At 43.6% G+C, this 27,260-nt stretch overlaps 1 protein-coding gene across 2 annotated transcripts in view; it reads right to left on the bottom strand.

Annotated features, from left to right (window-relative positions):
- The window catches only part of LOC133097577 (uncharacterized), a 59,226-nt gene that overhangs the window by 18,760 nt on the left and 13,206 nt on the right, over positions 1-27,260 (bottom strand). For both annotated transcript variants that reach the window (XM_061199504.1, XM_061199503.1), the window contains exon 4: positions 17,026-17,183. In XM_061199504.1, coding sequence (XP_061055487.1) covers positions 17,026-17,183 — 158 coding nt within the window. The remainder of the gene's footprint in view (positions 1-17,025; positions 17,184-27,260) is intronic.

Here is a 27,260-nt window from a genome sequence, read left to right as displayed (position 1 = left end):
TCACATACATAGAGAACAGACTTGTGGTTGCCCAGGGGGAGGGGGGTGGGGGAGGGAAGGAGTGGGAGTTTGGGGTTCGCAGATGCAAACTATTATATACAGAGGATGGATAAACAACAAGGTCCTACTGTACAGCACAAGGAACTATATTCAATATCCTGTGATAAACCATAATGGAAAAGAATATGAAAAAGAATGTACATATATGTGTAACTGAATCACTTTGCTGTACACCTGAAACTAACACAACATTGTAAATCAACTATACTTCATTAAAAAAAGTTACTGTTTCTTTCACTAATTAGCCTATAAGACTTCAAATATCTAAATATCTGTGCCAATCATCAGATTTTTAAAAGAAATATATAGCCTATGGCTTGAGAATTTATTAAGAACACTGAGTCTAATCACAGATGTGTTTACCTCCCACGAGTTAATTTATAGTAGCTCCACCTGCCAGCCCTCCTGGTCACCCCGAGGACATGAGTGAGTTGTTGAAAGGGCCTGACCCAAGGGCAGAAGGAGGCTTTTCTGAGAAGCTAGTGAGAGGGCACACGGGGGCTTTGACGGAGTCAAATGACCCGTGAGGATAACACCACACGGGGAGTGTCATGCGGTCCAGGCTCTGTGCTGGGAACTTCACATGGACCAGCCAGTCTGCCCTGCACAGCGATGTGTGGAAGCCACGGTTATGTTTCAGTTTGGGGATGGGAAAACTGAGGCTCAGAGAGAAAGCCTGAGTGTCTTGTATTGAGTCAGGGGGCCACGATTTGAACCCCTCTCCAGGGGGAGGCCCTTGAATGGAATTCTACTCAACTGGCCAGTCTGAGTGTGGGTCAGATCACTGGGCCCCGGGTAATGTGCTTCTTCCTTATAACGGGCCAAGGATGTACATCGTTACCCTATTGAGAACACCAGGATTTGGCCAAGAATCTCTTCTTCCCCTAAAATGTTTTGCCCTAAGAGGGAGAGAGGAAAGCTTTTATAGTGTCTCAAGGGCAGCTATTTCTGGGATGACTGTCAGCAAATAGTAAATGTGGTAAAGATGCTGGTTTTCTGCTGACTCACCTGGGTGATGTCAAGCCTTGTGGGAACACAGAGAAACTCATCTGAATCATGATGAACACACACCATTTCATGTTCGAGAGAGGTCATCAAAAATGCTCTAAGCACATGAATTTTAAAAATTCCTACACTCTTCCTGTAGTTGTCTAGAGCCTGAGCGTGTGTTCTGAGTAAACACTCAGACATGTGCTGCGAGCAGACATCAAAAGATCATCTTCCTGGCTCGGGGTGGGAACAGGGGTGGGAATGGTGGTGAGGGGGGGAAAGACCTCTTGCTACTGACTGTCGACTGTCTGCCTGCATTTTCTCCTGACCCTGCTCTCATCCCTACTCCTAGCTGGCCTCCTTTGAGTACTTGGAGAACATTGCTGGTTTTTCTTATCAGAGTACCTAGGAGAAAATGGCTTTCCTGAATATAAAAATAAATGACCCGTTTCTTATCCTTTCTTTTTTTAAAACGTCTCCTCACGTCTTTACTCAAGTTTTTATGAACCAGGCACAGAGTTTGAATGAATTTTAAGAAGGACTGACAATCATAGTGCCTTGGGATGCCTGTTTTCTGTTGTTAATGCAGGGTCAAGCCTGCTTGCCTTTTCATTACAGCGGTTGACCAAAGTCCAGCATCAGGACTGGGACATGATTCTGCCCTTAGAAGCATGTATTCAAATATGGCAGCAGATTTGAAAAGGTTCTCTGGAATTAGACAGGCTGAGGCTCAACCCTCAGGCAACCCTTCCCCACAGGGTCGCCCGTTTAAGTATAGGCTGTTCAGGACTTCCCTGGCGGTCCAGTGGTTAAGACTCCGTGTTTCCAATGCAGGGGGTGCAGGTTCGATCCCTGGTGGGGGAACTAAGATCCCACATGCCATGTGGCACAGCCAAAAAATTAAAAAAAAAAAAAAATACAGGCTGTTCAATCCAATTTGAATTTTGGATAAACAACAAATAATTCTTTTCGTAAAAGTATATCCCAAGTATTACATGGGAGATACTTGCACTTAAAATAATTCATTGTTCGTCTGAAATTCACATTGAACTAGGTGTCTTGTGTGTATATTTGCTGAGTCTGGCAGCCCTTCTCCCTGCCTCACCGATCCTGGAGCTTCGTGGTTGAGGACAGGCCCTGGAACCAGAGCGCTGGGATGCCCTGCCAGCTGTGTGGACTGCAGCAAACTACTTGGCTTCTCTGTGCTTAGTTTTCCTATCTGTAAAATGGGGACAATAATAGAATCCCCCACCTCAGAGTTCTGTTGTCAGGATGAAACGAACTAATGCATCAAAGCACTTAGTAATCGAGGTGATACTCAACAAATGTTAGCTGTTATTATTCCTATTACTTTTAGAGATGGTCTAAAATGCGGACAGGACCAACTCCTCGGTCCTACTAGAGCGGTCAGACTAGAGCCCTCCTGTGCTCCTATTTCCAGGAAAGGCCAGAGAGGGGAAAGGAAAGCTGAGCACCTCATGTTTGGGCTCAGCTTTGTCTAGAGAGGAAGCAAGATGGGGATGAAGATCAAGTACTGAGGTCATTGTTAAGAGAACTAGACAAGATAGTGTGTTGAAAGCACTTGGCACCAAAACATTTAAACTTCTTTTTTGAAGGTTTCTATGTCATCAGAACCGTATCTTTCATCTATCTTAAAGGATCCTAGAGGTCTGAAGACACAGCCTTTGTCCTATAACCACTGAGGGTAGATCTCTCTTGTGTGTGGATGATTATATATGCATCTGGTTAAGCTTATACACTTATCAGGGATTCTGAGTCCAGGGAGAGTAAGTGTTGGCTAAGTTCAGCCACTCAGTGGTACATCGGAAAGTGGTACCCAGTCCTTGGGCGGGGGCTTGAGAGCTTGTGGGGCATGCAGGGTAGCCCCTGGCCGTCTATGGGCCACTGACTGGTCACATCCCAGTGTGCCCCCCACCACCCCACTCTCTAGAAAGCTCTCACGTGCTCCCAGGTGATGGGGGGGAGGGGGCGTGAGCATGGCAACTGGCTCAGCGATCCCCAGAGGTACCTTCGGGAGTTAATGGCTCTTCCCAGCAGGCCATTCACCCCCAAGGACAGACTCGAGTACAAGGGGGAATGGTGATCCATGTAGGGCCCCAGACATGTCAGAGGGACTGCTGAATATAAATTCAAGTTCTGACCATTTTTATTATCTATTAACAGCTGAGATACTGAGGGTCTGTGAACACTGGAATCTGCAGCTCCTGAGAGCTATGTGTCTGCAATATTGATGAGGCTCTCATCCTATCATCAATTTTCTAACTTGGAAGACATTGAAAACAGGACAAAAAGAAACAGACTTTTCTCTCCATCTATCATTTACTCTAAAGATGCTCAGCAGGGTGGTCAGACTAGAGCCCTCCTGTGCTCCTATTTCCAGGAAAGGCCAGAGAGGAGAAAAGAAAGCTGAGCACCTCATGTTTGGGCTCAGCTTTGTCTAGAGAGGAAGCAAGACGGGGATGAAGATCAAGGCCAAACATGAAAGTACCTGCCCCTTAGACACTGAGAGAGCCCCAAGGTTAGAGCCAGAAGACGCTGGAACCAGGATAAGGTGTGGATCTAACACACCTGATACCATCTGTCAGTTTATAGGCAAGGAAACCAGAGCCCTGGGCAGGCTGGTGACTTCCACAAGGCCGTGGGTCCGGGTAGTGATGGATCTGGAGCTAGGACCCTGTCCCCTCGTCTCCCTGGCTGCTGTCGATTTTGTAAGGTGACTATTGCCGTCCTCACAGGTGCCAGCTGACGTCCGCTGAGCGCTTACAACTGTCGGAGGGGAGGACAGGGAGGGAGGACACAGCCCTGAGGAGCTGGGTGTCACTCCAGGAAGTGGAAATGGTTGGCACTGCGCTTCAAATGCCCAAACATTTTAGGAGTCAGGGTGTGCGCTGTGTATGAGTGTGCACGTGTGGGTGATGGGCGTCCAGGAGGACCTTGGGACCGGGAGCGTTTCAGTGGCCACCATACGAGGTTAAAAAAAAGCCTAAGATGTGATTCCTGCCCATCTAGTGTTTATAAACCACCTGAGGGAGAGCCGTGACTCGCCCTGTTAGAGGCAACCAGCTCACTTGGTGTTTTAGAAGTGAAAGTGTAGCCCACTTTTCTGATCCTTGGGAGAACCAGCTTCTGTGAGTCCCTCCAGTGAGGAACACTCTTTTGTCTCACGAGGCGGGCATGTGTGGCTCCTAAGGAGACCAGGAGTCTTAAACATATAGCTTCCTATTTAATAGAAGATAAAACACCAGTGGCCTACACTTTTTTACCAGTTTAAAATTTTCATCCAGAAATCGCTGTCATAATGCTTTTACCAGGAACATGCTGCAAAATATTTTTTCCAGTGGCATTAGAGTCACAATTCTCAGTTTTTCTTTTCCTGACAATTTTCAGATGTCTGCCCTTTTCTCTCTCCTGTCTTCCACGGCCAAGCATTTATTTTGTAATAGGACCCTTTAGTATCACCTTAATAATAGTCGAAGATGCCATGCTGGGTGCTGTTTCCCAGAGATGGGAAAGACACAGCTTTCCCTGATGGAGCAGGTGAGCTGGGGGGGGGGGGGGGGGCGGGCAGGAGAGCAGCAGAGGGGGAGGGGCGGAGGGGGTGGGACCGGTGTGAACAGTGCCCTGAGAGAGGTACCAAACATGCCACGTGAACTGGAGATTAAGTCCACTTTGGGGCAGGCTTGAGGGAAGAAAGGGAGGAATTAGGAAAGATGGTGTGTAAAAGACGGCATTGAAATTGGTCCTTGAAGCATGAAGGGGCAGGATGTTCCAAGGCTGAGAAGTGTAGAAGAATCAGGGAAGAAGGAACAGCCCCGTTTGGCTGAAAAGTAGGTTATTCTAGGGAACTGGTGGATGTAAGACCGAGAAAACGTTCTGAGAGAATTTTGTTTGAGGAGGAGTTTGGGTTTCAGTCGATGGGCAACGGGGAAGCCTAGACCATGGCTCAGCAGAGGAGCCACAGGTCAAATAACGACCGTGGTTTTGCTACCAGGCACTTCTGTTAGAAAGAAACAAACTGCAAACCTGCTGGCTGCCCCAGAGATCGTGCTCACACCGAGGCCCACTCAGCTGTGCTGCTGAACTGGCTGCACCATATCGCCTGCACTTTCTTTTTTAATTTTTATTTAAAAAATTAAAAAAATTGAAGCATAGTTGATTTATAATGTTGTGTCCGTTTCAGGTGTACAGCAAAGTGACTCAGTTATACATACATATATATATATTCTTCTTCAGATTCTTTTCCATTATAGATTATTATAAGATATTGAAGGGACTTCCCTGGCGGTCCTGTGGTTAGGACTTCGTGCTTCCATTGCAGGGGCACTGGTTTGATCCCTGGCCGGGCAACTAAGATCCTGCAAGCCGAGCAGCCAATCCATCAATCAATAAATTGAATATAGTTCTCTGTGCTATACAGTAGGTCCTTGTTCATCTATTTTATATATAGTAGTGTGTATATGTTAATCCCAAACTCCTATTTTAGTCCTCCCCCTTTCCCCTCTGGTAACCATAAATTTGTTTTCTATGTCTGTGAGTCTGTTTCTGTTTTGTAAATAAGTTCATTTGTATCATTTTCTTAGATTCCACATATAAGTGATACGGTATTTGTCTTTGTCTGACTTGCTTCACTTAGTATGATAATCTCTAGGACCATACGTATTGCTGCAAATGGCATTATTTCCTTCTTCTTTTATGGCTGCACTTTCTACATGAATCCTGTTGTATCGGTGGTATGAGGGCTGTAAAGCACTAGTTCGAGAATCCTCAGAAGACAGGCAGCAACGTGGATGCATCTCACAGGAAGTGTGCTAAGTGACGGAAGCCAGAGTCAAAAGATGACATACTGTGCGAACCCATTTACACGACATTCTGAAAAAGCCAGGACAGCAGAGGTAGAGACCAGACCAGTGGTCCCCAGGGGTTGGGGTGGGGAGAGGGTCTGACGTCAAAGGGTCAACATGAAGGAATTCTTTGGGGTGATGGAGTCATGCTGTTTCCTGCCTGTGGTGGTTAGAAGAATCTCCGCATAAGTTATAGCTCAGAGAACTGGACGTGAGACATTTTACTGTAGGTGCATTTAAAACATAAATAAATATGAAAAAGCAGGTTAATTATGTTCAGTTTTCTGGAAATAATATTTTTAGTTATCCAATTTTTCAAGAAAATTCTTGGTAAATTCTTTGTAGTACATATGGCAAGTCTGCATGTAAAAATTAACGTACAAATAATTATATAGCACTATATAATTATATATTATTTAATATATATTTAATTAATCAGAATTAATTATCTAACTATGGCTATCAGAAAAAACTTGCTATACTTTCTCAAATGTTTGGGAACTTTATTAAAGATTGCGCTGGCCCTCATGTATTAAACAGGTGACACCTATGAGGGTATATTGTGTTTTTTTAATATTTAAAGATTTTTTTACAAATTCTTCTTCCAATCTTGTTTATGTTAGAAATTTGCATAATAATCTTTTTGATTATAATCATATTAAATGAAAATCTCAGATCAGATTGGATCTCATAGATTTTGACTTAGTGGTGACTTAAATGAAGTTTGTGAAGTCTGGTTGTTATAAATACTTTTCTCTCAGTAGAGAATCTCTGTAATAGCTGGCCACGTTTTCAAAGTATAGCTACTACAGCACATAATCCAAATCAAAGGTTCAACCTATGTTATCAGTGCGTGGAGGACGGAAAATAAAGGGCTTTGCTGTTTATTACAGCTCAGGATCAGAAGGGGGGCTGACCATGTTACAGATTAGAAGTTCCAAAATGATTTCCTTCTTTTTCCTTTGAAGCCTCTTTCCACTTACCCTAACTTCACTCTGTGTCTTTGACTAAAATAGCGGTTGGCAACAAAATAACACATTGCCTTTTGACTTAAACCTGTGTTTACTCTGTAGAATAATAGGCTCCAGGATCTGAGTGCCATGCTCCTCAAAGCCACCATGATCGCAGCCTGCATGTTTACAGGGGTGGCGCTTCCCGCCAGAGAGAGGGCCCCAACCAAATCCAACTTCTCTGAGAGCCACGGGGCTGCAGCCACAAACCACATAAAGTCCGGTGGCATGGGATGGAGTGAACAATTTGGGTGTCCATTGAGGTTTTTATTTTTGTTCTCATGAATGACTGTCACTGAGGATAAAAGGAAATTATATGTTGTGAGGGCTATTTTTTAAATCAGTGAAAGTAGATTGTCGAGTTTTAACATCCTTAAATGTTCCAGGGCACGGCCTTCATCAGATGCAATTTAACATCTTCCCTTGTAAGTTTTACTGGGTTGGCCAAAAAGTTCATTCCGGTTTTTCCGTAACATTTTACGGAAAATCCCAAACGAACTTTTTTGGCCAGCCCCATATTTCTAATGCACAGTTCCTATCTTTGCCCCACTGTCACTGGGCAGAGCTCTCCCCGAGCTTTTGCTGTGTTCTGGCTGCCCTTGCTTTCACCCCTTCATCTACACCGCTGCAGAGCTCACTGACAATCAGGTGTATTTAAAATTCTTGAGTGGATCCTTTCTGTTCCCAGGATAAAATCCAGAATCCTCAACAGGACTGAAAAGGCCGGCATGGTCTGGCCCCTGCGCACTCTGGCAGCTGCCCTCCTACTGCTTCGCCGTGGTTTTCCTTCCTTAGAGCCTTGGCTCAAGCTCCCTCTGCCTGGAATGCTCTCTCTGGACCCCTCTTCCCCACCCAGGTCTCCGATCCCTGTCTGAGCGTCCATTCCCAGAGGCAACCTCCCTGAACTCCCAGGCTGTCACTCCCTCTTGGTATAAACATCTTCCATTTCCCCTTAGCAGCACCTGTCAAAATTGTAGTTGAGCAATTACTTATGAAATTATTTGTTGATTGTCTTCTCTGATGGAACTGGCCCCTGTGCTTCCAGGGAACATTTCTGGCTTGTATTCTTGTGTTTCTCCAATGCCCAGTCAAGTGCCTTGTTCATAACACTTGTGCAATGAACATTTTGTTGAGCAAATAATTGAAAATCCAAGGCAACCATAAGTTGACTATCGAATGAGTCGAGTGGTGAAATGGGAAGGGGTACAGGTTGATTCCAGCCTGCGAATCCATGGGTCTCAAATCTCCCTGTGCACATGGTTACCTCGGGAGTTTCCCGAACAAGGAGCTTCCCTGACTCCACTCTCAGAAACACTGATTTCATACATTTGGGGCAGCGGCCAGGAGTCCGCACGTGTAATGTGCATCCTGGGTGACGTGATGCAGGTGTTCAAGGACAGTCTTTGAGAAGCGCTGCTGTGAGTTGAGCTGCACGTAAAACCAGCCCAAAGTTATAACAAGTGCATTTGTGGAAGCGATTTGGACATGGTGATCAAATTCAACTAGCTACTTTGGAAACAGGCTTGCAACCTTAACAAAAGCTAAAAAAGAAACCCCTTATAACCAAGTAGTAATTAAGATGTGGAAATAATTGGAAAGTTATTCATTATAAAATTGGGCTAAAATTCTGCATCTAAACAATAAACAAGCCAAGGGGCCTGATGTGGTTCAAAGTAAACCAATGTCGATGCATATAATAGAAGGTGTCAGTTATGATGACAAAAGACTGATGTTTCCAAATTAATCCTTTACAGAAAACCCAAGTCCTTTCCTCCCCTAACCCCCAACAGCATGAGTAGCAGAGCTGTACACAGTTCTCTTGGGCATGTCAGTTTCGTGTTTCCTGTCATTTCTGGCACATACATCTTTTGGAGGCAGGGTGGCGGTGGTTTTATACATCTTCTAGTGTGATTACCCAATTTCACCTAATTTCACACCAGGTGACAGTGACTCAGAATCACTGTGAAGAGAAAAACACCCAGAAGCAAAAGATTACGGTTTTCGCCCTTTAAGTTTGTTCCATTTGGGGCAAAACCCAAGGCTGATTGGACTTTCCGGGGTTTTGTTTCAATGGGATAACAGAATGTCAAGAGCAGACCAAGGGGCCATCTGCTTCAGAAGGTCTGCTTCTTCATTACGTGTTTTGTTAGAGGTGCCATAAATGCATTTTCTCTCATGCATTTTTGAGAACTTTTTACATTGTAGCCATCTGGGCAAATTACCACCCTATTTAAATTAAGCATCCTTAAAGAGATCAATTCACGGTCTCTGAGCTAAATTCCATGTAGCGATTAATGCCGGAGAGATTTCTCGAGAGCTCCCGGCTTTGTCAGTGCTGAGTACTAACGATCCTATTCCAGGACTCAGCATCCAATTTGCATTACAGAGCCTGCTGTCTGCAGGTTGGGTTAGAATCTGTTAGAAGAACATGAATGACATAAAGGACATGTTTGGATTGTCATTGTGAATATCTCTGCTCTGTAATACATTTGCATTTAAGGCTTTGGATTCTGAGATAACACATTTGTTTAGAAAATCTTTGCTAATCTTTGCTAATCTTTTGGACTTCTCTATCAATGCCCCTGTAGAACAGTAACATTTTTTGGTGGAAAGATGGTGAAAATAGCCTTCGCGTTTCGTTGAGTCTTTTCAATACCAGGATCTCTTTCATTTAGTTGGACGCCTGCCTTGAAATGAAGTTGTCACTGGACATGATCAACTGCTATCCTCAAAGTGTCCAGGTGTCAATTTATCCATAATGATCCTTCATTTAACAGCTGTGTTTTGGTATTAACGACAGTGTGAAAGTCGTTGGAGGAAAAATCTGGCAGGACCTGGCGTTCACCTGGGAAAGATCCAGGCCTAGGAAGATAAATTTCCCGTGTACTCTGCCACTGAGACCAAACTGTGTCATCCCCAGGGCTATGGCTGCCCTCTGGAATCCTGAGTCCTTCCCGTTTGAGAGCGAGACCAAAAGCTGGGCAGTGGTGGTGATGGGAATAAGCATGGTTCTCACACACTACAGGACCTATATCTGGCACAGGTGTGAGACTCTTACCCAAAACCGGCCTCCTGTGGGTGGATCTGCTTAAGAAACTCGGGTCTTGGAGAGTGAAAGACATCGGGCTTGCTTGGATGAATTTTGCCAGCGGGGAGCTGTCCAGGGTGCTGACCATGTAGACCTGAACCTCTGTAGTCCTTTTGCTGCCCTGCTTGCCCAGCACTCGACAATTGGTCAGAAAGGAGGCAATGCCTACTGCCTGAACCAAGTTCTGTCCTGTTGGCCTGGTCTGACCCAGGCTGACCTGGCCTGGCCTAACCTCTGCCTTGCCTGACCTGTGCCTGTTGGAGCTGGGACACCGTCCACTGTGACAGCTACCCTAGTTTTGCCCTAAATCAATGGCTCCCAAACCTGGCTCTGACCAGAGTCATGAATATCATGAATCAGAGTGTCTGGGAGGGGGTCTAGGAATCTGAGGGTCACTGTCCTGGAATAACTTCTTGGTTCCTTTACCATGTTTCCTTTCGGTATTGGGTCTAATTCCTCTTGTCTATCTCTTTCACTGAATGGAAAGTAAGTTGTAGTATCTAAATTTTTCAGAGGGGTTATTGAGGAAAAGTGTGTTGAAAAACCCATGCCCTATGGGTTTGGAGTCTGAGGTTCCTCAGAAGATTAAAAATAAAACTACCATATGATCCATCAATCCTACTTTTTGGTATTTATCCAAAAGAATTGAAAGCAGAATTCTGAAGGGATCTTAGCACTCCCATGTTCCTTGCAGCCTTATTTACAATAGCCAAGCTATGAAAACAACCTAAATGTCCACCAAGGATGAATGAATAAAGAAAATGTGGGGACTTCCCTGGTAGTCCAGTGGCCAGGACTCCGCGCTGCCAATGCAGGGGGCCTGGGTTCGATCCCTGGTCAGGGAACTAGATCCTGCATGCCACAACTAAGAGCCCGCATGATGCAACTGAGAGCCTGCAAGCCGCAACTAAAGATCCTGCATGCGGCAACGAAGATCCCGTGTGCCGCAACTAAGACCCGGCACAGCCAAAGAAAGAAATAAATAATTTTTAAAAATTATTAAAAAAAGAAAATGTGGTATTTACACACACAACTGAATATTATTCAGCCTTATAAAACAGGAAATTCTGACATGTGCTACACTGTGGATGAACCTTGAGGACACGATGCTAAGCGAAATAAACCAGTTCCAAAAAGACACGTGCTGTATGATTCCACTTATATGAGGGATCTAATGTGGTCAATCTCAAAGAAACAGAAGGCAGGATGGAGGTTGCCAGGGATAGTGGGAGGAGGGTGGGGAGTTGCTGTTTAACGGGTACAGAGTTTCAGTTTTGCAAGAGGGAAATATCTGTTACATGTTTTGCAATATTTAAAAAAAATAAAAAGAAACCACCCCCTATACTCTGGCAAATACTATATTTTGGGACAATTCAGTTCAAGGTAGAAATGAATAAATTGATAACTAGATCCACGTATTTGCTAGACTCTAGTTACCTCGGCTTTCATAGGATTGCCACATTTTATTTCTCTCTCTCGGCCCAGATTTTATTTAACACTTTTGCTCATAGTATCTGGGTTTGAGTGTGGCTGCTTTATAGAAAAGGATGTTCTTGAAATGATCTTTTATCCATATCTGTATCAGACCTTAGGGAATACTAGAGGACTCTTTTCTCTGGGTCACGCTTCGAATTAAATTGGTTTAGGGACTTCCCTGGTGGCACAGTGGTTAGGAAACCGCCAGCCAATGCAGGGGACACAGGTTCAAGGCCTGGTCTGGGAAGATCCCATGTGCCACAGAGTAACTGAGCCGGGACGCCACAATGACTGAGCCTGCACTCTAGAGCCCGAGAGCCACAAATACTGAGCCCACGTGCCACAACTACTGAAGCCCGCGTGCCTAGAGCCTGTGCTCCACAAAAAGAGAAGCCACCATAATGAGAAGCCTGCGTGCAGCAATGAAGACCCAACGAAGCCAAAAATAAATAAATAAATTTATTTTTTAAAAATTGGTTTAAATTTTGTTGATGTTATTTGGTTTCACTGAAACATATTTAATTCCCAGTCTAAGTGTTGGAAATCTGTAGAATTGAAAGAGTTTTAGCAGCAGAAAGTAAAGTTCAGTGGGTCAGTATTAACCACTAATGTTTGACATGTAAGCGAATGCAACGGGAAAAACTACTTTAGCAACAACTGCTCAAAAAACCAATCTAACTTTCCCTTTGGAGTGTCTGAGGAAATCCGCATATTCCTGCCCAGATCTGACCCCTTTTTCCCCCACTAAGCCTGCCTTACAAGCCATATAAACCTTTGGTTTGGCTTTGCTACTGCTCAGAGCTATTGGATAAACAGCTCCTGGGGAAATAGCCTGAGTGATCCCATCTCTAAGATGAAGAGAAAACCAAGTTCTCTGTTCATCTACCCAGCACTTGTGACAATGTCAGGCTTCTGTTCAAGGACAACCAGAGGATGCTGGTAGAGGAACCAGCTTGGAGGAAAATACACGTTCTAAACTCAGGAGGACCAGGACAGGTGGCCACCAGCTGAAACATCAAGAGAAGGCACGTCCAACTCCCAAACTTCCCAGAGCCACGTACGTCCTGGCCAAAGCTGGTCAGCTCTAGTTGCTCCTTACTCAGGCCTATTCAAACCCTGCATGTCCAAGTCCAGAGCTGTGATTCCTACTTTCCTTTCCTTGTTTCCAAGCTCGGCTGGGTCCTCCAACTGCTTGGCATATATTTATGGCCGTCTGGACACCTGTTTCTGTCAAGGAAAAGGGAGGACTTCTTACCTATCGCCACTGTCCTGAGGAACGTTGTTCCGAATTGAGTTAAAGTTTTCTCACTAAATACAGATGTAACTTGGAAATACGGAATGATAGAATCCGGGATCACTCTGGGAGAAGGTTTATTTCTATCTTAACCTCAGATGTCAGCATCACAGAATATTTCATCGTTAGCCAGCTCTGACTCCATTCTCCACCCCTCTTAGGATGTATGTTTAACGGGTGGCAAGTGATTATTTTCTATTCACATCAAGTCCTTCCTGTTTCTCTCCTGGACTGGCGAGATTATAAAAGAACGAGATGAGGTGAAGGGCTTTGTACTGCAATCCCGTCTCTCTTGTTTTCCAAGGATTTCTTGAAAATCTTTCTTGGGTATCTTAAAGACAACGGTTTTATCTCCCTTATCTACTGATTGCTGATTATCTAAAATTTGCTCCATATTGGGGTAAACTTAGGGGTGTCACCCATCTAGATCACGATTTAACAAGGACTGTTAAACAGCTGAAATCCACTTGACTGGAATGGAAATTTCCCCCATACCTCTCCTGAGTTCTTGTGGCTGAACTAATAGTAAAATTGGCACAAAGATTAACAGGAGAAAAAGAAACAAATTTTAATTCGTGTGCATGGAGGTCTCATAGAAATGGGACCTAAGAAGTGGCCAAAGCAGGCAGCTTTAGTGCTTTTAAGCAAAGAAACAAATCTGTGAGGAAATGACATGACAGAAGAAAGCAACCTAGGTTTTGGAAGCTCAATTTGTGAAGAATCTAAACAGATTTTAGGCTGGGGGTAGTCAATTAAAGAAGTCACAGGGTTTTTTGATACAGGCTTTTTGCCCCAAATCCCTTATCTCTGGCAATAAGGGCATCCTTCTACCTCCAGATGCAGGGGTACACCTTTCACAGGGGAGGTTTATTTCCTGCTTTCAGGGAGATGGATAGGAGGCTCAGAGCATCCCTCTTGTGTTGACTGTTTCTTAAGTAACCTTAATTCAAAATAATCAATATACCATTGATGCAAATTTTGGGGCCGCCTGCCCTGAGCCCCAGTAGTAGACTACACACAAAAGGAAATTCATAAGAGGTTCCTAGAGTCTTAGTAAAATCTCTATTACCTCTACAGACTTGAGCAAAAATATTTACTGTCTTCTGAAATAATTTTTTTTTCCTCATAAAAAGAATACAGGCCCTTCCATGTAGAAAACTGGAGAAATACTTAAACGTACTAAGTGCAAAGAAGTAAAGAAAAGTAAGTAATATTTTCTTACCATAATAGGTGCTATGATTAATGCCTTTCTATGTGTCAAGTACTGTGTTAAGTGCTTTACAATCACAATCTTTTTTATATTTACAATAATCTTGAGAATTAGTATTATTATCCTAGGTTTACAGATGAGGAAACTGAGCCTTAGAGGTTAAGTGACTTGCCTAAGGTCACACAGCCTGTGTGTTGCAGAAAGAAGATTTTAAATCCATGTTGGTTTCGCTCCAAAACCCAGATTCTTAACCAGAAAGCTAGTTTTTAAATTTATAATTTTATGTTGTGAGAATTTCTCCATGCAGGGGAGCAAAATTTGCCACCCCAAAATGACTCTTTGGCATGAGGATTGAATTAGGCTGATTAGTTTTAAGAAATAGAAGACTCGGGAAGTTTTTCTTCTTACCCCCTCTGAATGGCCTAAAAGAATTTAGCTACAGGGCCTGTTCCTGGAATAGAACCATCACCAGAAATACCTGCAAAGAACATGGGCTGGGTGTGGTAGGGGAACTCAGGCAGGGCACAGAGATAAGAATCCTCTCTGTCTTGCTGTCACTGTCTGGCCCAGCAGACATTTGTTTACCAAACATTTGCTTTTCTGTCTCCATGCGAATTGCCTTCCTCCCCTTTGTGGTCCAAACCACTACCCCCAGCATTCCTTTTTTGTCTTTAGCTAAAGATGGTATTTAAGGTGAGTGTTTGGGCCATTTTGACGAGTGATTCAGTTTTCCTGGGTCTCTCCCATGTATACATGTTATTAAACTTTTGTGTGATTTTCTCCTGTTCGTCTGTCTCATGTCAACTTAATTTGTAGAAGAACCTAGAGGAAACTGTCTTCTTCCCTGACGCTGTAATCAAAAAGTCTGGCACAAAGATAGACATATATCAATGGAACAGGTTAGAAAATCCAGAGATAAACCCACGCACGTATGGTCAATTAATCTATGACAAAGGAGGCAAGAATATACAATGCAGAAAAGACAGTCTCTTCGGTAAGTGGCTCTGGGAAACCTGGACAGCTACATGTAAAAGAATGAAATTAGAACATTATCTAACACCATACCCAAAAATAAACTAAAAATGGATTAAAGACCTAAATGTAAGACTGGATACTATAAAACTCTTAGAGGAAAACATATGCAGACACTCTGTGACATAAATCACAGCAATATCTTTTGGGGTCCACCTCGTAGAGTAATGAAAATAAAAACAAAAATAAACAAATAAACAAAAGGAACCTAATTAAACTTAAAAGCTTTTGCACAGCAAAGGAAACCATAAACAAAACAAAAAGACAACCCACGGAATGGGAGAAAATATTTGCAAACAAAGTGACTGACAAGGGATTAATCTCCAAAATATACAAACAGCTCCTGCAGCTCAAGAAACAACAACAACAACAACAGCAAACAACCCAATCAAAAAATGGGCAGAAGACCTAAATAGACATTTCTCCAAAGAAGATATATAGATGCCCAAGAGGCACATGAAAAGATGCTCAACATCACTAATTATTAGAGAAATGCAAATCAAAACTACAATGAGGTACCACCTCAACACCAGTCAGGATGGCCATTGTTAAAAAGTCTACAAATAACAGGTGTGGAGAAAAGGGAACCCTCTAAGACTGTTGGTGGGAATGTAAAGTGGTGCAGCCACTATGGAAAATAGTATGGAGGTTCCTTAAAAAACTAAAAATAGAGTTACCATATGATCCAGCAATCCCACTCCTGGGCATATATCTGGAGAAAACCTAATTCGAAAAGATACATGCACGTCAATGTTCATTGCAGCACTATTTACAATAACCAAGACATGGAAGCAACCTAAATGTCCATCGACAGATGAACGGATAAAGAAGATGTGGTATATATATATATATATATACACACACACACACACACACACACACACACACACACACAATGGGATATTACTCAGCCATAAAAAAGAATTAAATAATGCCATTTGCAGCAACATGGATGGACCTAGAGATTATCATACTAAGTGAAGTAAGACAGAGAAAGATAAATATCACATGATACCCCTTATATGTGGAATTTAAAAAAAGGATACAAGTGAATTTATTTACAAAACAGAAACAGACTCACAGACTTCAAAAACAAACTTATGGTTACCAAAGGGGAAGGCAGGGTGGGGAAGGGATAAATTAGGAGTCTGGGATTGACATGTACACGTTACAATATATAAAACAGATAATCAACAAGGACCTACTGTAGAGCACAGGGAACTCTACTATTACTAGGACATTATTGAGGATATTCTGTAATATCCTAAATGCGAAAAGAATCTGAAAAAGAATAGATATATGTATATGTATACCTGAATCACTTTGCTGTACGCCTGACACTAACACAACATTGTAAATCAACTATATGCCAATATAAAATAAAATTTTTTTTTAATTAAAAGCAAATAAAGTGAGAAGTCACATTCTGTTTTGTCTCAGTCATCTATGATTGTTAGAGGGTTTCGGCTGAGCTGATCCAGGCTTTGGGTAAAGCTGGGCTCTGCCCTCTGTGAGGGACGTGGTTCCACCTCCTGGCTCTCCTTCTGTCCAGGCTCTGCAGGACTCTCCCCTCTCCGCGGAGCTGACCCCCTGGCTCCTCTCACAGCTGCCCTTCTTGGGCGGTTCTCGCCCATTCTTTTCCCGTGGCCCTACTTCGGATTTTCGCTGACATCAGCCTTTGCAAGTTTACACCCCTTGGTGTATTGAGATTCTTTCCTTCAGCAACAGATTTTTACTGCTTGCTATGGGCCCTGTACTGTTCTAGGATCTGGGAAAAGAGCAGCAAAAACCCCTGCTTCGTGGGGCTTAGGTTCTCACGGACACAGAGGGGAAGCCACAGTGAAACGAACACGCAGCACTTTAGATACAGACAGAGCCATGAGAAAAGAAAGCTGCGAAGGGTGGCGGGAGGTGAAGGGAGAGATTTACAGTGTTAAATGCAGCGACTGGGGAGTCTTCCCTGAGAAGATGATATTTGGGTGAGGACGTGAAGCTTCCCTTACCTGTGGAGGGAGCACACCGTGTGCTCCAGGGGAAGGACTTTCCAGGCTGAGGGACCAGCCCGCACAAAGGCCCGGAGCAAAATGTGCCGGCACGTTCAGGAACAGGCAGCAAGGCAGCACTGGGTCAGGGAAGTCGTGTTTTGGGAGGATTTGTGTGTCTGTGGGGAGCAGGAGAGATGAGAAGGGCACTTGAGGGACACCCGCCTTGGACAGTTGGTGTGACTGAGAAACAAACCTCTCTCGTGCTGAGCCTTGAGAACTCGGGGTGGATTTGTTTAAACAGTGATTAGCCTGCCCTAACTCATCGAGGAGGACCCCACCGGCAGGATGATTACTGGAAGCCTCTTGAGGGATAATCACCTCTTTTTTTTTTGAGGAAACTCAGAAAGACGTAAAGGACGGAGTAACATAAAGTCATTTAAAAATAAGTAAGAGGGACCAGAGGAAAAGACCAAGGAGGGAAGTAAAATGGTGCAGATGCAGATCCAGAGGACTGGGAAACTGGAGTGGAATAGAGCAGGGGCGTAGGAATGGAGAAGGAAGAGATGGAGTGAATTCACGGCTGCTCGTAAAAAAAGAAAGGATGAACGGGAGCAGCTGATGGTGTAAGTGAGTCAAAGATATCAGCAGGGTCTAGGCTGGCGTTTGGAACAAAGGTGGTGCCGGCAGTGTTAGCGGGGTACACGCGGTAAAAGGGCATACAGCCCTCTTTTTGGTTAAACTCCATGGACGTTATTTAAAAACCTCTGGCAATACTGGACATGCTGACTCTATCTTCATTCTCTCTTGAATCCACTCTTTTCCGTTTTTTTTGTTTTTGTTTTTTTTTGCTTTTTTCTTTTTTTGGCCGAGCCACACGGCATGTGGGATCTCAGTTCCCCCACCAGGGATCGAACCCTTGACCCCTGCAGTGGAAGCACAGAGTGTTAACGACTGGACTGCCAGGGAAGTCCCTGTTTAACCCTCCACTTCTCAGCATCCTTCGAAGATTCTTCTTTCTCTGACTCTCATTTAACTGTGGATGTTTTCCCAGGTGTAGACTTTAGTCCTTTTTTTTTTATTACTCCACACTAAAGGTTGGCAATTTTTCCTGTAAACAGCCAGATGGTAAATATTTTAGGCTTTGTGGACATACGGTCTCTGCTGTAACAATTCAACCTTGCTGCTGTAGTGTGAAAGCAGCCGCCGACGCTATGTAAACAATGGGCGTGGCTGGTCCCCGGAAAACTTTATTCAGAAAAACGGGCAGTGGGCGAGATTTGATCCAAGGGTCCAAGTTTGCTGAGCCCAGACTTAACACTGTGCTCTTGGTGACGTATCAGCTCCCATCCATGTGACGATGGCTCCCATACGTACTGTATTTTCTTTAGGACAGACTATCTCCTGAACTCCACAATCCTGTGTACTACCTCTTACTGGACACCTGCATCTAGAAACCCGCATTCCCAGTTTGGAGCTCACGTATCCCTTCCACCCCCAACAGTACCAAACGTACATCCTTTTTGCTGAGCTAGGAGCCCCGTGAACCCCTCTCCCCAGGCAGCCACGTGGAGACAGGTAGGCCGTCTGTCATCTCCTCTGCTTAACTCAGTGATGTCCTCTTTGAACTCACCGCTACTCTCCATCCTTGCTCCCCTTCTACTATCCCCCAATCTGCTGCCAGAGGCATCTTTCTACCACACGATATGGTTAAGTTCCTTCCGTGGTTACGACTTTTACTGAAGTCTCAGAATAAAACCCAAACTCCTCAGCGCGGCCTGCAAGGCCCTTCACCATCCAGCCCCTGATAATTCTGGAGCCTCGCTTCGTGTTGCCATCTGGCTGCCCACGCAGTGAAATGGGGCAGATCTCAGATCTCTCAGCCACCCTGGTGCTCTCACCACCAGGTCTTTGCACACACTGCATCCTGGGCCGGGAACACCTCTTCCAGGTGCCAATGCCCCTCCCTGATTAGCACCCACCCCCCGTGCCCATCCTCATCAAGATCCAGCCTTGTGCCACCTCCTTCTAGAAAATTTCCACGAGATCTTGTTAGGGGCAGGTCCAGATTTTGGGGGCCATGAAACTTATACCATGTCATTTTTGTCTCTGTGACAAAAAAATACAAAAATATGTTTTGTTTTGTTTTTTTCAAAATTTACGACGTATAACCACGTGAGTACATTACCAGGGTCCCGGGAGGGGTTTGTGCAATTGAGGAGCCTGGAGGTTGCATCTGAGAATCTGCCCCGACCTGCCCCATGCGGGGCTTCCTCATACCCTGGACCCGGCGCCACCACAGCACCCAGCAGACGGCACTGAACCCACGGTCTGCTCATTTCTCTGTGCTCCACGCTGGACCGTAAACTCCTCAAGGACCAGCACTGTGTGCCCAGCATGCGGCAGGTCTCCAATAATTGCTAGTACAGTGAATGGCAGCGTGAATGACTGTGTGCCAGGTCTGTAGAGACAGGTGCAGCCTGCCCTGACTTCAGGTTGTGTACAACGCGGGCGTGAGGGGAGGGGCAGGATCAAGGAGGTGACCTCTGGCGGAGAGAGTTGTCCAGGGTACAAAATCCTCTGCCTGTTCCTATCGAGAATTTCACAATTCTCAGCGTGTGGTGAATGTACATTCTGTTTCCTATGGACTACAAGTGACTTTCCAAGAAAATGCTGTCGTCGTTATAAGTCTAACTTATTTCATTGCCCCAGTAACACCACGCTTTTTCATGACTGCATCTGAATGTGGGGAAAGAGGTGAGAAGTGCTGGCACCTGGCCAGGAGACTTGGTCACAACATAGAAATACAGCATCTAGTAAAAGATGATAAACTGACAGACTTGAAAAGAGAAAACGAAGAGAAATAAACTTCGCTATGTGTCTTCTCCTCAACTAATATGACATTATAGAATTATTTAAAGAATGGGAAATGCTGGAAACACGGAAGCATTGCAACTATAATTAAATTATATGTTGTATAGTACTGGATCGAGATGTAGAAAACATGCCTCTAATGTCAAATGACAAATGGCCTGCTCCGTGGCTGTCAGATGTGAAGTGCATCTTATAAATCAGGAATAAAGAGGTAATGCCTCAAGGCAGTTGGTAGACCTATGAAGTGGGGATCTCGGGGCTGAGCTTCTCATCTCTTCTCTACGTGCACACTTCCCCAAAAGCTTTTGGGTTTAAAACCCCTTAATATTTAATATTCCAATGACTCCCAAACTAATACCTGTTGACATAACTTTTTCACTGGGCTTTAGACAAGGATACCCAGCTGTCTACTTAACATGTCCACTTGGATAAGGAACATGCATTTCAAACTCTGTGTGTTCTCCACAGCATCTCCGATTTCCCCCACCCCATCCCATTTCAGCAGATGGCAATGCCGTTCAGCCAATTACTCCAGCCCCAAACCAGGGAGGGATCCTTGGTTTCTTTCCTTCCCCGCAAGTTTTCTTCAAACTCCCCGCAATCAATCCATCATCAAGTTCTATGAGTTCTACCTTCAAAATACATCTCACATCTGTACCACCATTAGCAACTGCTTAGATGTTTGCACCCAACTATGAACTGCTGCCATGTTTTCACTCTTGTCCCTGCAACGCAGCTTCTACAGAGCTCTACAGAGCAGAGAGATCTTTTAAAAGTGTAAGTCAGACCATGGCCCTCCCTCTGCTACTTAAAACTCTCCTGACCGTGGTGGCCTGGGGGAGTCACAGCAGCCTTGCCCGCCTCTGTGACCGCATCTCCTGCCTCTGCCCGCTCTGGCTCTCCTGCCTCGTGGGTCACACCAGGCCATGTCCAGTCTGGGGTTTCTATACTAGCAGTTTCCCTCCCTCACATCTTCAAGTGTTTGCCTATTATGATTTAGGTCTGATTCTTATTATTTAGGTCTTGGCTCAAATGGTGCCTTCTCAGAAAGGCCTTTCCTGATCAACCTAAGTAATTCCAATCATATCTTTCTTTGTTTTCTTCAAGATATTTACCACGAATTGAAATCATGTGTTCATTTATTTGTTTTTTTTTTTAAGATTTTGTTGTTGTTGATGTGGACCATTTTTAAAGTCTTTATTGAATTTGTTACAATATTGCTTCTGTTTTATGTTTTGGTTTTTTGGCTGTGAGGCATGTGGGATCTTAGCTCCCCAACCAGGGATCGAACCCACACCCCCTGCATTGGAAGGTGAAGTCTTAACCACTGGACCACCAGGGAAGTCCCCCTTTATTTGTTTTATGCCTAACAATCCCCACTGAATTGTGAGCTCCAGAGGGTGAGTTCTCTGTCATTCACCGTTTATACCCAGAGCCTGGAGTAGTGCCTGACTCATGGTGCGAGCTCATCAAAACTATTTGTTCAATGAATGAATGAATGAATGAATGATCTGCCCACTCTGAGCATGACCTTTGTACTAGGGCCTGGCTCTTTATGCTGATGGAAGGAATGAGACATTTTGCCATCTGTACCTCCATGGGAGGGGCAGGTGGGTAGTGTGGAAAAGGCAGACCTGTGTTTTGAGACGTGTCTCTGTACGATGGGTGACCTTGCACAAGCCTCCCAGCCTTTCTGCCCTCAGTTTTCTAACCTATGCCATGGTAATAAATATACAGGCTGCTAGAGTTTTTCAGTAACATTTACAGAATTCAAGTCCAGCGGATATTTGTAGAACTTCTATGTGTAATTTGAGTAAATAGCATATAATGATAGCAAAGAATATATACAAGTATAGCTATAAATACATATATATTATTGCTCAGAAGAATGGTTAGTTCCTTTTGGGTTACCTTTCTAGCATGAAGCAGAGTCCTTAACAGCCTTATTTAATTGATGTTAACTGGTAATAATAGGGTAAATTTATAGAACTCACGTTAAAAAAAAAATGACCTCCTCTTAGAGTGTTGACCCTGGGAGTTTTAAGAAGAACCATCAAGCTTGCTATTCAAGAAGTCCCTGCCACCTGTGACTAACAAACAGCTCAAGGAGAAAGGGGTTGAGGGACCCCTTCAAAGTACTCAAATCCCTCAAATGTCGATCAACGGAACCCTCCAAATGAAGGCCGTTTCCGCTTGGAGGCCTGTTGTACATTTATAATCTCTTTCTCTCCCTCTTCTCTCAGAAGCACTAATGAAATGTATTTCTCCCCCTTTTCTTTCAGGAAAGCCTGTTAGAAGCTTTTAAGATCAGTTTATCCTGCTCCAGATTTTGAGGTTATTTTTTGGCCTTTGGTAGGTAGGGTGGATCATAAAATTAGAATTTAGAGTTGGAAGGGATTTGATACCATGTAGTTCAAACTACTCTGTGCATCTTTCTCAGAGATTAAAAAAAAAATTGTGCTCAATTTTTAATACTGTTTTCAAGTCTTTGAAAGAAAGAATTTTGCTTTTCATAATTATAGGCCAGAACCAGCAGCATTCCAGGCTGTGAACTCTTTGAAGGTGAGATGGTTTCATTTGTTTTATAAGCCCAGTGTCTGGCATGGCTCCCACAAGAAATGCCTGAAGAATGAATCATTCCTAATATGTCACTTTGCTAACTAGACGAGCTTGTCAACATTTAACTGCTTACATTCGAAAAGATACGTGCACCGCAATGTTCATGGCAGCGCTATTTACAATAGCCAAGACATGGAAACAACCTATCATCTGTCTGACATGGACAGACAACAATCTGTCCATCAACAGATGAATGGATAAAGAAGATGTGGTACATATATACAATGGAATACTACTCAGCCACAGAAAAGAATGAAATAATGCCATTTGCAGCAACATGGGTGGACCTAGAGATTATCGTACTAAGTGAAGCAAGTCAGACAGAGAAACACAAATATCATATGATATCACTTATATGTGGAATCTAAGACAATGATACAAATGAACTTATTTATAAAACAGAAACGGACTCACAGACTTAGAAAACAAACTTATGGTTACCACAGGTGGGGAGGTGAGGGATAAGTTAGGAGTTTGGGATTAACATATACACACTACTACATATAAAATAGATAATCAACAAGGACCTACTGTACAGCACAGGGAACTCTACTCAACACTGTATAATAACTTATATGGGAAAAGAATCTGAAAAAGGATACATGTATATGTATAACTAAATCACTTTGCTGTACACCTGAAACTAACACAACATTGTAAATCAACTATACTCCAATATAAAGAAATTAAGAAAACATTTAATTGCTTACAACAAAATAAAGGGATAAAGGCATGGATAACCTAAAATAACAGGTAATTCAAGAATGATTTTATCAGATTTAGGAAATGAGTGAGAGGCCCCCCAAATAAGTCTAAACTTTTTCACAGAATTTCCTGTTTTCCACACTATGTTACTAACTTAATATTTCCGTCGGTGACTGATGCTTAATTGTGCGGTGGGAACATAAAAGCCCTGAATTTCTCAGATAATTCACAGAGCAGAAAATCGATTTTAGGACCAAAAAGAGAAATCAGAGTGTCAATAATTATTACCATCTCACTGACTTCACCTTCCACAGAACTCAGTTGGGATGGCATTGTCACATGTCCACATTCTACACGTGCAGACCTCTGTTACATGGCTCCACATTTTGTATCATATGCGTCTATAAAACCACCGGATCATTCGTGATGAAACCTACAGCACAGAGAGGTTCAGTAACCAGCACAAGGCCAAACAGCTAGTTAGGTGGCAAACCCAGAACTCTCAACCAGGTCAGGCCCTCTTCACTCTGCCTCACTGGTTCTGCCTGACAAGTCACAGAGCTGAAGGGATTTGAAGGTGACTTAATCGTATGACTTTGTGCCACTGATGAGGACCCTGGGGCCAGGGAGACGGGGACACGGCCCTCAGGCACACACAGCTGGTGTGTGGCAGCCTGCTGACCATGGACTTTCATGCCTCCTGGAATTGAACGGGGTCAGAGCTAAGGAAATGGAAGTGCAAGTCCCAGAAATGACGTGGGAAAACACCCCCCACTTTGTTTCCTGACGTACGAGCAGCAAAGGAGTCACAGCGTATTTGCATTCTAGAAATCTCTCTCTAGCACAGCTGGAGGATGGATTTGAGAGGATCCAATCGTGAGGAATGACAAGGGCAGTTCCTCAGACAGCAGTGGTAATGGGGATGCTGCGGAGACAGGTTAACATGTGGCTTCAGCAAGTGCAGGCGACAGGTGTCGGCTGGCAGACCTGGGATTAGGATCCCGCGTCCTCCCGGCTGTGCACAGCGGCATCGCAGCTGTGGCTTATTGAGTGTCGCGTCCTCCCAGGTGCACGGGGCACTCTGTCCACCCTGCTCACAGTTACAGCTTTAGTGGTCGGCACACTGCCGGGCACGCTGGAAGCCCTTACATACTGTTCAGCGGATTAAATGAATATTTCACTCTTCCGACATGGCTGGGGAGAGAGGCAGTCTGTGAATGGATAGTTAAATCTTTAGTGTTAAAGCTTTATCTTTATGGGATGATAGTTAAAAATACAGTATTCAAATTCAGCGTCTTACAAACAACACATTGACCATTCATTCTCTTTTCCTAGATGACTGCCACATATCCAGGTGTTTGGGTGCTCCATTTTCTTGAGTTGTTAGATCCTTGAGAGCAACAAAATGCTGCATTTGTCAGATAAACCAAGATAAAGCTACTCCAGTAAGCCTGCTGCCAACCTCCCACTTAAGAATGGGAGGTCTTATGATTCCAACAGCCTTGGAAGGAAGAGACATAAAGAAATGTTTTTGAAGCCTGCAGACTTAAGGCTCATTTTAAGAATAATTCTAAGGAGCAGAGATGTCAAACATTTAGGTTTGATAGACAGTCTTCAGCAATTCTGGGCAATTCAAAAGAGGCGCAGAGGAAAAACTGGTTCTTGTTCTCAGATGCAATATTAATAGATTCTTATCTGAAATATATTTTTTGCTATTATATAATCTGTGGCCTGAAAACAGATTGAATGATGCTGGCAAGAGTAATTTACAAGATGAAAACAAGGGAAAGGGCAAGAAATACTGATCAAAGAGAAAATGTTACAAATAAAAGCCTTTTCCTGAATTAAGAAAAAAAGATGGCATTTGAACTGAACAACCAACCAATAACTTGGACCGTTAGCAAACCTCTTAATTTCCACTGCATTAGATACTTAAATTGATCTTGGGAAAATGTTGTTATTTGCTCAGGCATTTATGGTAATTTAATTGTTCCTTATTATATGCTCAACAGTATTTTAGAAATTGTAGCTATTACAGAAAATTCATTTTATCTCTTCAACTTGAGCCAAGAACAGGTTTATTTTATTTTTTGAAACATTAAAGTTATAATGTGTTATAACTAACAGCAGGTGTCACCAAAACGTCTATAAATAATAAAGGCTGGAGAGGGTGTAGAAAGAAATCCTAGTGCACTGCTGTTGGGAATGGAAATCGGTGCAGTCACGGTGGAGAACAGTATGGAGGTCTCTCAAAAAAAAAAAACAAAAAACCTGAGCTACCATATAATCCTACAATTCCACTCCTGGGTATATATCCGAAAAAGACAAAAACACTAATTCAAAAAGACACATGCACCCCAATGTTCATAGCAGCATTATTTACAAGAGCCAAGACATGGAAGCAATGAAATATTACTCAGCCATAAATAAAGAAGCATGAAATAATGCCATTTGCAGCAACATGGATGGGCCTGGAGGGCATTATGTTAAGCGAAATAAGTCAGACAAAGATAAATACTGTACGATACCACTTATATGTGGAATCTAAACATACAACAAACTGGTGAATATAACAAAAAAGAAGCAGACTCACAGATATAGAGAACAAACTCGCGGTTACCAGTGTGGAGAAGGAAAGGGGGAGGGGCAAAGTACGGGTGGGAATTAAGAGTATAAACTACTGGGTGTAAGATGGGCTCAAGGATGTATTCTACAACACGGGGAATATAGCCAATATTTTGTAATAACTGTAAATAGAAAGTTACCTTTAAAAATTGTATAAAAATAAAACATTAAAAGTCAGCACTTCCGGAAAAAAAAAAAAAATTAACAGCAGAGCTAAAGGTGAACCAGAAGAAGGGAAGCAAGTGTAGGGTTAGGAAATCTACTGCACGGTCCTGACATCACGCAGGACTGACTGCACCTGCCCCACCTCGGACTGAAGGTTCCGGTCTGATGTTTAAAGACTCTGAAGGGAGAAATGTGCCCTGTTTCCACAGTGTTTTCAATGATTACATGAGCCAGTGAGGGGTTATCTGAGTAAAGCAGAGGGTAACCTCAGGTTTCTCTCATTCCCTCCCTGCCTTAGTCCGTTCGGGCTGCTGTAACAGACCACCGTAGACGGGGTGGCTTAGAAGCAACAGAAATCTATTTCTCACGGTCTGGAGGCTGGAGGTCCAAGGCCGAGGTACCAGCAGATTCGTACCAGCCTTCTGTGTGAGAGTGCTGATGCCATCCATGAGCGCTCCACTCATGACCTCCCAGAGGCTCCACTGACAAATGCCGTCACATTAGGGATCGGGCTTCCACATATGGATTTTGAGGAGACAAACATTCAGGCTATATCACTCCCATGATGAAGAAGGGTGTGCAGGAGTCTGTGTGTGTGAGTGTGAGTGTGTGTGTGTCTGAGAGTACGGGTGTGGTTTTAACTCAGACCAATGCTCCTGTCCAATAATGAGAGTAACTGAGGGATGACTGAATTATGATTAAAGTTCCACACTGCAGAGTTACCATTAACAAAGTCTGAAATCACAACCAGGACTTGGAATTCTCTAGAGTGAATACATTAAAACTGCCCTCATGGGTGAGGATGCATGGATGCCTTTTATAGGAATGATCACTGGCAATTGCTATGGGCTTGATGCCATTCTGTGCAATTGATGTGTATCCCACTTAATTCTTACAAGAGCCCTAATGAAGTTGGTATCACCTGCCCGCTACAGATTAAAAAAAAAAAAAACAACTGCAGCAAAGATCAGTTATTAATAACCTTCTGAGACATATTGTGAGTAAAGCCAGGTATGAACTTGGATAAACTGGCTTCAGAGTTCTTAGATTCTGAACCACTGTACTGTCTACCCCCCAGAATGTTTCTATGAATTAAACCAAGAGCACTCTAGAGACAACAGTGGGTAGAGCACAAAAAAGGTGTCGTGGTTACTTGGTCACTCTCCTAGGATCCAGATGTAAGTCTTTAACCAGCTAGAGGGGCGGCTCGCTGACTTTGAGCGTTTTCATAGAACTGACGGCAGGTGAGAAAGACGCTGGCCCTGGGG

This window comes from Eubalaena glacialis, chromosome 9, assembly GCF_028564815.1.
Source record: "Eubalaena glacialis isolate mEubGla1 chromosome 9, mEubGla1.1.hap2.+ XY, whole genome shotgun sequence".
Taxonomy (NCBI): domain Eukaryota; kingdom Metazoa; phylum Chordata; class Mammalia; order Artiodactyla; family Balaenidae; genus Eubalaena; species Eubalaena glacialis.
This window is presented reverse-complemented; position numbering and strand designations above follow the sequence as displayed.